This window comes from Papio anubis, chromosome 1 (genome assembly GCF_008728515.1).
Source record: "Papio anubis isolate 15944 chromosome 1, Panubis1.0, whole genome shotgun sequence".
Lineage (NCBI taxonomy): Eukaryota > Metazoa > Chordata > Mammalia > Primates > Cercopithecidae > Papio > Papio anubis.
Genome location: NC_044976.1, coordinates 145,543,857 through 145,557,547, shown reverse-complemented (window position 1 = coordinate 145,557,547; position 13,691 = coordinate 145,543,857). Strand labels below are relative to the sequence as shown.

Genomic DNA, 13,691 nt, shown 5'->3' with positions numbered 1-13,691 from the left:
GGAAATATATAGAAATATAATTGATCTTTGTGTATTCATATTGTACTCTGTACTCTGCAACCTTGCTGAATTTATTAGTTTTCTTTTTCTTTTTTTTTTTTTTTAATGGAGTCTTGCTCTGTCACCCAGGCTGGAGTGCAGTGATGTGGTCTTGGCTCACTGCAAGCTCCATCTCCAGGGTCCACGCCATTCTCTTGCCTCAGCCTCCCGAGTAGCTGAGACTACTGGCACCCGATACCATGCTTGGCTAATTTTTTGTATTTTTAGTAGAGACGAAGTTTTCACCGTGTTAGCCAGGATGGTCTTGATCTCCTGACCTCCTGATCCGCCTGCCTCGGCCTCCCAAAGTGCTGGGATTACAGGCATGAGCCACTGCGCCCAGCCTAAATTTATTAGTTTTAATACTTTTGAATTAATTCCTTAGGATTTTCTATCTATAAGATAATGCCATATGCAAATACAAATAACTTCTCTTTTTCCAATCTGAATGTTTTTTATTTCATTTTCTTGGCTAGAACTTTCAGTATATTGTTAGGTGGAAGTGGTAGCAGGTGATATTGTGATCTTGCTTTTGATCCTAGGAAAAAAGCATCTAGTTTCTCACTGAAATATTTGGATATATTAGTATTTTCAGCCCTCTACTTGTTATTTGTATATCTCTAAATAACATACCTAATTAATAGCTAATGACTTTCTACTTGAAAGTTAGAGAAATTAATGCATCTTTACCTTTTTCTATTTCTCTTTTTTATTCATAATTTCTAAATTTATATCTATCCATCCATCTATAGAGAATCAATTTTATAGCATTTATCCTTCATTTTACAGCCATTATGTCATATATCCTTTGACTATGGATTGAACCTTATACTTAATATACACTCACTATATTATGTTCACATGAAAATTATTCAGTACAAAACACAAAATTGTGATTTGATCTTAAATAAAATTGAATTATTAAACACCTATGTAAGGAAACTATCCTTGAAGACCATAAAGACCAATGGATACTTTGAAAATATATTTTGACTTATGTATTTATTTCTTTGGATCATAACTATTTGTCATTTCCTTTGTTTAATGTTGCCCCCAGACTTACATTCCTTTTTCACTTTGCATATTAAATATTTTAATACAGGGTTATGAATGGTAATATTTTGACCATCTATCAGTACAAAAAGAATCTTAACCTCATGTTGGTGCCATAGCTTGGACAGAACTGAGTAACAAGTTTTTCTTCAAAATGTCTTCTTTTGGAATTTTAAGGTAATTCTGAACTGCCTTCTAGTAACGTTAAATTCCTAATGATGTTAATGTGACTCTCATTTCCTTGTCTCTCTCTCTCTCTCTTTCTCTCTCTCTCTATATATATACACACCCACACACATATATATGTAGCATTTTATTTTGAATTAATAACAAATTATTTCTCTTTCCAAAGAAATCTGAGATAGTTATACTGGAGCAATATGTGTTCACTGTGTCCCCACCCAAATCTCATCTTGAATTGTAGTTCCCATAATCCCCATATGTTGTGGGAGGGACCAGGTGGAGATAATTGTATCATGGGGGCAGTTTCTCCCATCCTGTTCTCCTGATAGTGAGTTCTCATATGATCTGATGGTTTTATAAGGAACTTTCCCCCACCCTCACTTGGCACTTCTCCTTGCTGCCACCATCTGAAGAATGATGTGTTTGTTTTCCTTTCTGCCACGATCGTAAGTTTACTGAGGCCTCCTCGGCCCTGAGGAACTATAAGTCAGTTAAACCTCCTTCCTTTATAAATTACCCAGTCTCAGGTTTGTTCTTATAGCAGAGTGAGAATGGATTGATGCAGTAAATCAGTACCGGGTAGTGGGGCACTGCTGTAAAGACACCCAAAAAAGTGGAAGCAACTTGGGGACTGGGTAACTGGCAGAGTCTGGAACAGTTCGGAGGGCTCAGAAGAAGGTAGGAAAATATGGAAAAGTTTGAAAGAGATTGGAGGGCTCAGAAGACAGAAAGATGTGGGAAAGTTTGGAACTTCCTAGAGACTTGTTGAATGGCTTTGACCAAAATGCTGATAGCAATATGGACAATAAAGGCCAGGCTGAGGTGGTCGCAGCTGGATATAAGGAACTTGTGGGGAACTGGAGTAAAGGTCCCTCTTGCTATGCAAAGAGGCTGGCAGCATTTTGCCCCTGCCCTAGAGATCTGCAGAGCTTTGAACTTGAAAGAGATGATTTAGGGTATCTAGTGGAAGAAATGTCTAAGCAGTAAGTGTTAAAGAGGAAGCAGAACATAAAAGTTTGAAAAATTTGCAGCCTGACAATGCAGTAGAAAAGAAAAACACATTTTCTGGAGAGAAATTCAAGTTGGCTGCAGAAATTTGCATAAGTAACAAGAAGTCAAATGTTAATCACCAAGACAATGGAGAAAGTGTCTCCAGGGCATGTCTCATCAGCCCCTCCCATCACAGGCCTGGAGACCTAGGAGGAAACAATGGTTTCATTGGCCCAGGGGCCCCCATGCTGTGTGCAGTCTAAGGACTTTGTGCCATGTCCCCACTGCTCCAGCCGTGGCTAAAAGGGGTCAACATACAGCTCAGACCATTGCTTCAGAGAATGGCAGCTCAAAGCCTTGGCAGCTTCCACATGATATTGGGCCTGCAGGTGTGCAGAAGACAAGAATTGAGGTTTGGGAACATCCACCTAGATTTCAGAGGATGTATGGAAATACCTGGATGTCCAGGCAGAGGATGTGCTGCAGTGGCAGAGCCCTAATGAAGTACCTCTGCTAAGGTAATGTGGAAGGGAAATGTGGGGTCAGATCCCCCACCCACAGTCCCCACTGGGGTACTGCCTAGTGAAGCTGTGAGAAGGGGGCCACCGTCCTTCAGACCTCAGAGTGGTAGATTCACCATTGCCTTGCATTGTGTGCCTGGAAAAGCCACAGACACTCAATGGCAGCCTGTGAAAGCAGCCAGGAGGAAGGCTGTACCCAGCAAAGCCATAGAGGCTGAACTGCCCAAGGCCATGGAACCACCTCTTGCATCAGCGTGCCCTGGATATAAGACATGGAGTCAAAGGAGATCTAGGAATAGAGAAAAACTTCTCCAACTTAAAAAATAACAAGAGCTACAGCTAATATCCTGCTTATAAATGGTACAATCTTTCAAAATTCCATCCAATAATTTGATCCACTTTATAAGATGTTAAAGAAAGAAATCTAGAGCCAGTGGCATGCTGAAGTACTGTGCACTGGTTCATAAGAGCAGATTAAGTACATCTCTTCTGAATTCCATGTTCAGTGACATCTCACTGGTAGATTGAAATTGATTGTGGTGGGCTTTTTTTTTCTTAGTCAGTTGTTAATTATTTATAAGCACAGAACCACCCAAAGTTGTCTAGCATCCCTATAAAATGGACTTGAAATAGAAGTTTGAATTCAGAAAAATCAGGTTTCAATTTCTTATAGATCTGAATGGTGAAATGGACAGACAAATCTGATGCACTGTAACTCAAATAGGTTAGACATATAACTGAGATTCTGGGAGGTAAAACTATAGCTTACAGTCTTCCTATACTATATAACAAAGCTCTTGACCTTAGATTTTCAGGGAGAAAAACTGTTCTGCAAGTGAAAATTTACATAATGCTCAGATTATTGTAATGACCATCTTAAATGAGAATCTAACTATAAGACCAGTGCTTAGAGAATCTCTCTTTATTCATTCAACATTTATGTGACACATACGTATTGGGGGCTTTTTATATGACCAAAACTGTTCTGTTTATGTTGGACAGAGAGAAAAACAGTAAACAAATAAATTAATTTTACAAAGTCTGTAATGAAAATAACATGAGATGATGTAAAAGACTTGAGAATGTTTTGTAATTGGGTGGTCAGCAAATATATCTCAAAATATAATATATCAATATTTGAATGATAAGCAAAAGATAGCCATGCTGAAAACTCAGGGTAGATGTGTAAAAATGAGATATAATTTAAAGATATAGTCAGAGTTTACTAATTAATATATGTACAACTGTAGTATGACTTTCTGAGAAAATAGTCCCTCAATATTATAAAATGAAAACAGTAGAAATTGTCTTTATTAATAATTTTTCTACTCTTCAGCTTTCTAATGAAGCATATAATGCCCCCTTATTAACACATGATGGTTACTATGAAGGTCTTTGAATCCATATTTTGTCTTGGTTTATATTTGTCTTTTGTTTGGGAAAGTTATTTTTAAGGAATTCTCAAAATTATATGAGAAAGATATTTTGTCTTGTATGTATTATGTTCACAATATAACTTTTTAACAAATGTTCTATAACTGGATTGTGGTTTATGCTCCTAGCCTTATTTATTTATAACAGAATATACAATTGTTAAAAATTAATACAGTCATTGAATTGAATCTTCAAAGTAAATTTCTCCTCTACCAATTTTCACAATTTTCACTTATTAGTATTATCAGAACAGGTAAAAATTTCAACTTAAATAAGAAGCTTGTTTTTCTGCTTGAGGTAGGATTCATGAACCGAGGTTAGTTAGAATCTGTGTGCATGTAGGCTAGACATCAATATTTGTGATGTAAGTAATAAAAATGTTTTAAAATTATAAAAAATCCATTGTACTTTTAAGAGGGGAAGTTAGACTAAGAAATTTAGAAGCGGGGCTATCATAATTTCCATTTGGCTCTAAGTGTAAGTGACTTTTGCTATACGATCTGCTATGGAATTTTTGGAGAAACTATTCTTGTTTATTTATATTGTGTATTAATATTAATTCACCAATAATTCTAAGACATATACCTCAATTTACTTGGAACCTCTACCCTTCGATGTTTTGACATTTGTAAAATTAAAGCTAAAATAAGCCTTTTTATATGCAAAGGACCACCAAACTAGTGCTATATTTCATGTCCATACTAAAAGTTGCACAGGAACAACCATCTCTTTGAAATGCAAATGCACATAGAGGATTTCTTGGTAAATGCAGTCTTCAATTCTACTAGTGAAATAACATCCAAATAAGTTTCTGGCAGACAGAGTAATCCTTTACCTTAAATACTCAGAAAAACTCACCTGATCGCAAAGAATGCTACCATTTCTAGCACCAACTTTATCACAGTCACAGGGTTTGCAAACATCTATGGCTGAAGGATCTGCACCAACTTGTCGGAAAAAGTAATCCTTGCACAGCTCACAGTTCCTTCCTGCATCAGGGAAAGGTTATGCATTATGACTTCTAATTCATTAAAATCAGCTGCATAATTCAAAATTAAAGACTGTATTCCTTTGAGGGAATTCTATAATTTTCGGGACGTCCATTTTAATGCACCTTTCATCTCTACCTGCCAATTTAGTGATCCAGAGCATATGAAACAATGAACCTGTTACAAACTGTGCTTTACTTCATTAAACTCCCATCTGTTATATAATACCACACTTCTAAAAAGCTGTGCTTTATAGGGGCCCATACATTTGGAAAGAGTTTGTTCCTAAACTTAAAACTTTATGTCTAGGACCAGGCACTTTATCTAAATTCAATACAGTATGAGAAATTTCTACATATGTGGTAGATGATACTTATATACTAAGAAGCAAGTAGGTATGTAGTACTGGAAATATTTTTCTGGAACTCAATCATGTAAAATGGGAGACTTCTCTTAATATAATTTATTATTCTGTAGTTAACACAATTAAAAACAAATGATTATGTTAGTGGCCATTATTTTTCATTTCAGAGATTGAAATAGAAATTCATTATATTTAGATATACCAAGTACTTTTCATATTAAACACTAGAATAGCCTGGCATGTTAGATATATCAGGTAATTCCTATAGTTTATAATTTATAATTGCAAATTTCCCTTGCTATATTATGTAATAAAAAAAACCCCTAAACTACAAGGAGTTTCTAAAGTTAACATGAGTAGTATATAAGATAATTGAAATAAGCTGAAATAAAACTTAAGGCTATCAATTTCCCCTTTAAACATGACGTAATTTGCTCAAAAAAATGTTGAAATTGGCCCAATATTAGGAGACTACAGAAATAATCAAGTGAAAACTCATATTCTGATAGATATTGACTATTGGGCTAATTAAAAATTAAACAGACTTATAATATTTCTAGACTATTTCCATTTACATATGCTGTTGACTCCCAAATCTATACCTCCAATTTAGAAATTCTCTTTTTATTTATCAATTAATGAATATTTATTGTGTGATTACCATGTACCAAATACTATGCTAAGTGCTGTGCAACATAGTAGTGAACTAAATACACAATACCCATTGCATCTCTTTCACAAAGCTCTCTTACAGTCTAGGAGGTAAGAGGAATCTTAACTAAATAATACCAGGAGTAATACACATTTACAAACCATGATAAGCATAGTTGTCACTAACATGTATAAATTATTCTGATCTTCTTTAAAGCATCACGAGAGGATTTCCTTGAAGAAAAGAGCTTCAGAACTGTGTTTCCAACTGCCCCCAGGAGTTTCTCCCATGTCTCTTGGAAACATAGTGAACATATCCACAACAGAAATTGCCATCTTTCCCTCATCTCAATCCTCCTGTATTTTCTATCTCAATGGTTGGCACCAATGTTGAGCCTACGGCTCAAGCTAGAATGCAATGCTAGGTATCAGTCTTGGCTCTCCTTCCTGCCCTTGCCTGCACTCTGCTCACAAAACACTCACTTTTTTATCTTAAATATCTTTTGGATCTATTTCTCTCTATCCACACCATCGAAATGTATTCTGACATCATTTCTCACTTGCACTATTGCAGCACCTCACTAACTGGTTTTCACCAACCATTCTAACCCTCTGCAATCCATTTTTCACTTTATAACCTGGTGTATCTTTTAAAAACAAGTAACTGATCATGCCCCTTTACCATATAAAACCTTGACCTTAGATAAAAGCCAAATGCTTTATCATGGCTCCAGAGTTCTCTATGATCTTGCCCTGCCTTCCTTCCTAGTATCTCTTCTTACCACCAGCCATTTGCCCATCTTTCAGTTTTTCAAAGGTATCACATTTCTCTCTCCTCTAGGCCACTGCACAAAATGTTTCCCTAATTGTAAGCCTTAGTTCACCATCCTAATCCTTCAACTGGTTAACTCCAACTGTACTTGCCCTATCTTAGCAATCATCAGACAACTTTGTAATCATTCCTTTCAATAGTCTGTCTTTCCCACTGTACAATAACCCAAAGACAGACAATTCATTGTCTTATTCATCTTCATGTCCCCAGCACCTACCCAAGATCTTGTAATATTTAAGTTATCAATAATCAGCTAATAAATGGATTCATGCTTAGGAGTACCACTTTGAAACCCATCAGATATATGCTATTATATTTTACAAATTCAGATATTGGCCATTTCTTGCCATTCAAGAAAAGGATGGTATTTTTCAATGACTAGTCAAATGCTTTGTAGTTTTAGAACAGAACTTTGATTATCATGATCTCTATTTAATTAGTGTTTTCAAAAAGAGTATTCTCAGATTACCAGTGTCCATGCCAAATCTGAATGAATGTAATCTCCACATGAGAATCCAGACATAAAGGACAATAAAGGGGACAAAAGGAAATTTATTTTAAGGATATTTGTTCAAAGTAAGCATTCCTGAGTTATCCTAAATATGGTTGTGGTTTAGTCAAATGGTGTGAACTCTTTAAAAAACAAAACAAAATAAAATAACAACAACAACAAAATCCTTTTCCTGAGAAGATATAGTTTAAGACTAGAGTGCTATTTCTGAAAACTACCTAGTGATTTGGAAATAGAAAGATTTGGTGAACCAGCTTTGGTTTTCAAACTTAACAGTATGAAAGTACATTCTTAAATAATATAGCAATAACATAATTTAAAATAATATCCATTGTAGATAGAAGCACACAGGCCTCCAAGACCAACTCAGGAATTTATTTGCTACTTACCTGTAGTGTTATGCTCACAATCATTACAAACTCCTCCTCCCCCTCTGAAGTGCTCAAAAGGAAATGGGTCTACAGAGACGTTGTAATAGCAGCTTTTGGAATGGCTGTTGCACTGACAGCGTTTACAATTGAAAGCGTGAACTTGATCACCTTGGCGGAAAGGCTTGTCATTATAAAGAGGCAAGCAGCGATCACACTAGAACAAAAAGTATCAGAATAGTAAAGAAACTGAAAGCTAAGATTTCCTTCCATTTTATTGATAGGCTAGGCCTTTCACCAGACGTAAAGCACATATCAGTGAGTAAAAAGTCAGCAATTATTTTGTTTGAAAAATATATTGTAAGTCAGAAATAGCATATTTATGAGCATAGTAGGGTGGAATTGTAAAAGCGATCATGCAAGCTTGAACCATGCAAAATGATCTTTTTTTTCTTAATTTTTAATTTTTGTGGGTACATAGTAGGTGTATGTATATATGGGCTACATGGGATGTTTTGAAAAAGACATACAATGCATAATCATCACATCTTGGAAAATGGGATATCTATCCCCTCAAGTGTTTATCCTTTGTGTTACAAACATGCAAAGTGATCTTAACAATCAACAGGAAAGGTTATGATAGTTCTAAGACTTTGTAAAACTTTAACATGTTAAAAACTCCCCACTGCCGGTTATAAATGTAAGTAAATAAACCAGTAAAAACGACCATTTATTTAGTACTCTGTAATTTAAAACGTTAAAAACCTGGAGAAGTTGTTTTACTCCTTTGTAAAATACTAAAAGTACTTTGAACAGTGCTTGCCTTCATCTCACCTACAACTTACCACACTGAACACAAGCATCTTTTTTTTTTTTTTTTTTAATTTTTTAAATTTTTTTAAATTTTTTTGTTTTTTTCTGAGACGGAGTCTCACTGCATCCCCCAGGCTGGAGTGCAGTGGCTCGATCTCGGCTCACTGCAAGCTCCGCCTCCCGGGTTTACGCCACTACAGTAGTCCCAGCTACAGGTGCCCACCACCACGCCTGGCTAATTTTTTGTATTTTTAGAAGAGACGGGGTTTCACCGTGTTAGCCAAGATGGTCTCGATCTCCTGACCTCGTGATCCACCCGCCTCGGCCTCCCAAAGTGTTGGGATTACAGGCGTGAGCCACCGCACCCGGCCACATCTTTTCTATGCCTTGGTGAATTGCCACGCTCCTTTCTAAGTTTGAATCAGCTTCCAACATTTTAACTTTTATACTTTTAGTGTTGTGAAGTACCTGTGAGAATTCCTCTAATGTGAAGTGTTTGGGATGTCACTTCCTCCAGGACATCTTCACCCTATTCGTGGCAAGCACTTTCCTCACTTAGGTTAAGTTCACCTTTACTAAGAAGCTCTGGTTACATGTTCAGAACCCCTCAATCCTCAGTAGTATTTCTTCTATGACTCCACTTAGGTCCAATTTGAGTTTTACTTCAAGTATTTTCTTTGTTTGCAGTGCTTTCCTCTTTGCTGTCCAATTCCTCTTCTTTTTTGAATATCTGTGTTTGTAAAGTGTCACTCGGGTTTATCACTCACAAGGAGGCAACAAAACCACACGCTTCTCTGTCTATGAATAAATTGAATAATAGATGTGTAGTGCACAATCACCAACAGATTTTGAAAAAAATAAACATGATTGGTTACTGACCACAATGTGCATCTCTTATTTTATGTAGTAATTTGTGGATTGCAGAGCCAGCAGCAATGTTTGTTTATGTAATTACTCACAGTAATATTCAATGTTACCTGACACTTGAGCTACATAGTTGGAGGACTGGTAGCATTTAACTAAACTATGGTAACTGATATTCATGCATATCAGAATTGTGTAAGGAGAGAACTGCCTGTATAACTGTAAGAAAAAATTTACTCAAATTACATAATAGATCTGTCATGTACTGAAACAAATAAAAAAACCTGGATATATGTTTTATAATTAATTATTTCAACTTTCTAATATAAATACAATTTATGGACAAAGCACAATTTTTTCCATACATTTAAATAATAGTTCCACTGAACTGAGTTTAGTATAGCTATAGACATAAAAAAAGTATTCTTTATAAAATAAAGGCAGGAAGTAGAAAATTAAAAGCACTGTAATTTGACTAGCAAATGGTAAGTCAAAATGTCAACACGAGTCAATTTCTTTTAAATTTGTATATGCATATATTTTTTCTTTATGAAATTATGAATATATGTGGGTATTGTGTTATTAAACATCATATATTTTGTATTACTACATAGTTTTGTATTATTAAACATCATGTATTTTGCTGCATTATTTCTTATATTTCTAAGATAACATTCAACCATTCTGCAATCATTACACATTTAGTTTTTTTTCCATTTTCTTTTGGGAATGGGGAGTGGATATATATCTAAGTATTACCTTAAGAAAATTATGAGATGAAATTACATTATCAAAGAGTATAGACATTTTAAACATTTTGTTAAATATGGTCAAATTCCTTCTAGAAAAATTAAACTCATACTCACACCAGCAATATCTGAGAATGTCCATTTTCTTGTGTTCTGCTCATAATTGTTATATTTTCACTATTTTGATTTTAGATAATATGTCAATTACTGTTTTAGTATGTATGTCTTTGGATACTAGTAATGCCAAGCAATCTTCACCTAGTTCTTGGTTAGATATAGTCCTTTTTGAGAAAATTGTTCGTTTTTCTTTAGTATACTCTTTTTTAATTGACTTTAAAGATTTTATCAGATATTAGAATTTTCCTTTGCCTGTAAAATAGTGAAGATTTAGTTCATAATTTTAAATATACATTTATATTTACTTCCTTCCCCTACTTTATTGGCCAGAATTTTCAGCATAATAGTTAATTTATATAGTATAGTAGTGTGATAGGCATAATTATCTTTTTACTCATTTTAATGAAAATATCTATAATGTTATAGCTTTTATAGTATTGACTATTGATTTTACATAGACAATTTTTATCATTTTAAAGAAGAAATTGCTACTTCAAAACAACCAATATGGATTTTATGTAAAAAAAATAAAAAATATATTGTCAGTTTTATTAAATGTTCTGACTTAATTGTTTGACCTATCGAATTGATAAATTATATAATAGGTTAGTAGGTTAACTGGAGTCTGTGGTTGCATTTTTTAATAAACCCAACATCATTAATAGTAAATAATGCCAAGTAAAAAAAAATTAGGGCTTTTACATTTATAATCATAAATAAGATTTAACTAGATTTTTATAAAGACTTTTATTAAAATAAACACATCTTAGAATTTTAATAGGTAATTATATGTATTTGTATTTATAATGCTAATTTTAATATCTGAACGATCAAAAAATTCTCATTTTGCACACACACTAAAACTATTACATTTTATCAAATTATATTTCATGTAAAGTACAATCAATTCAAGATAAGATTTATAAGAAGTAAATACCAAGATTTCTGAAAATCATTTTTCTCACTCTCCATTTGCTGTGAAATACTTAATGTGACTTCCCTAAGTGCCCAGCGTATGCCAGAGTTACATGTTAAATTATGAATCAGGAGAGTCAAACCATGTAAAGTAATGTCTCTCTGTTTATCCATAATAATGGTCCTTTGTTCTTTGTTTTATATTAACATTGTTAAAAACTATTTTCACATTGGGACAACAAAGGTTATTCTATTGCTCTATTTTAATATAGAATAAATAGTAATAAATATTTAGTATTTTAGAACAGTTTGACATATTTCATAATCATTATTGGAACATACACTTGTCAAAAGCATTTTTTTTTTTTTTGCCAGTATTTACTTTTCCCTGCTAGTTCAATTTCTTCATTTAACAATCTTAAAGGGAGAAGATAAAAAATAAGAATTTAGTTGTCTAGTGTGTTACTGTTTAATGGCATTCCAAAATTTTAACATGAAAATAAAATGAGTTTTTTCTACTTAGCTGGGGAGAGAGAAAAAGACAAAAAGGAGAAAAATAGTAAGAATGTAAACATTAGGTCACAATGTTTACATCGGGTAATGTTACATTTTAATAATTTGCAAAAAATAATTCACCCTTTTGGCCATTTTACAATGGTCAAGTTAAACTCAATGGTCAATTAAAAATTTCACTGTAATATTATTTTTGGAGTGATAAAGATTCTTTTTCCCCACAGCCATTTGCAACCCTTTAGGCTAAGGTAGTTGTTCTTCCTCTCATCTCTCCGAGTACTCTATTAATACCTCAATCTTACTCCTGTCAGTCTACTGAAATGATTGTCTTTTGTATATGTATCTTTCAGGAAACGCAAGTTATTGACTTTATATTCTCTGTGTCATCCACGCATTAGGAGCATGATAGACAATTGCTAAGCTGTTAACTGACAATTCACAATTAATAATGATATTACTGTCCAAAGAAAGTTGTTCTTGAGGGAATTTAGAGAGGAGACAGAATGGGGACAATTCACAAACAAGGTGACATTTATGTAAAGTCTTCAGAATTGACTGTTATGTGATGATTTGCAATAAAAGCCACTTACAAATATAAAATGAAACTCACTTTATAAAAGAAGAATATGTGGCAACCATTAAAACATTGTCAGCTTTGGGTCTCTAGCCAATAAATTTAAAGTGGGGAAATTGACCTCTTTACATTTCCCTCATCAGCAATACCCATATGCAAATCAAATTTATTTCATAAAATCAAAAGTTAGAGATTTAGGTACAGGCTGGGAGTCAGACAGCTTAGTTCTATTATTGGTGCTGCTGTTTACTAACCACAAAAAGGCCACTGTGAAAAGTAACATCAAATGCATACTGTCATGTGATGAGTATACTCTCATTTGATGAGTGTATACTCTGGTTACTATATTAGGCATTTAAAATGAGTTGTTTCATTGAATCCTTTAGGCCTGGGTGATACAATATCTCACATCTAATTTCTGTTTCTTGATTTGCCTGTGTTCTTGTGTAATTGCCTGTACCTCTTTAATTCTTATTTTTCTCACTCATAACATGACAGTAATAATACTCCTCTCATAAGGTTGCTGTAAAGACCAATCAATTATCAAAGTGCTTGTCACACAGTTGGCCCTCAGCAAACTTGCCTACTACTTTGATTGCTATTGGATTCACAACAGAGGATTAAAGAGGTTAAGTAACATGAACAACGACAATGGACAGTTAGTCCTAGAGTCCTCTTACTTCTATGAATATCAGTTTCATCATGTCCAAAATGAAGATAACTTAATGGAATGTCTTACTTATATCTGACTCAAAATAATCTTTGGATAAGTGGAAATATATAAATAATGCCCAAAACAAAGCCTGGAAGTTATTACACACTCAAACCTGAAAGTCAGAAGATGGAAGAGTAGGAAAAAGAAGGAAGAGAAGGGTAAAAACCCAACAGAATTGTTGATCTCAAGTTTGACTAACACCAGCAGTATGTGACTATCACTATGCTGTATATAGTCTATAATCATTAAAAGGTGATTCTGTGATTATAAATGTACTGGTCTATGATCTGCTTTGGAGGAGGTAGCCTACAGAGTGGAACAAGAAGAAATTTATGACCAAAATTTATTTCTGGTTAATTTGATCATCTGTATCTACAACTACAGAAGAGGTCCTATCTATCGACAATACTTCCTAGAAGCCATCAGACATAACTACTACTTCTTCTAGTAGCCCTATGTATGGGGAAGATACATTCTAATTGGATAAATGAAAGAA

At 34.1% G+C, this 13,691-nt stretch overlaps 1 protein-coding gene across 1 annotated transcript in view; it reads right to left on the bottom strand.

The window, feature by feature from the left end:
* The window catches only part of USH2A (usherin), a 790,277-nt gene that overhangs the window by 648,621 nt on the left and 127,965 nt on the right, over nucleotides 1–13,691 (bottom strand). The window contains exons 9-10 of the mRNA XM_021927201.2: nucleotides 7,957–8,152; nucleotides 5,079–5,209 (exon numbers count right to left, since the gene is read on the bottom strand). Coding sequence (XP_021782893.2) covers nucleotides 5,079–5,209; nucleotides 7,957–8,152 — 327 coding nt within the window. The remainder of the gene's footprint in view (nucleotides 1–5,078; nucleotides 5,210–7,956; nucleotides 8,153–13,691) is intronic.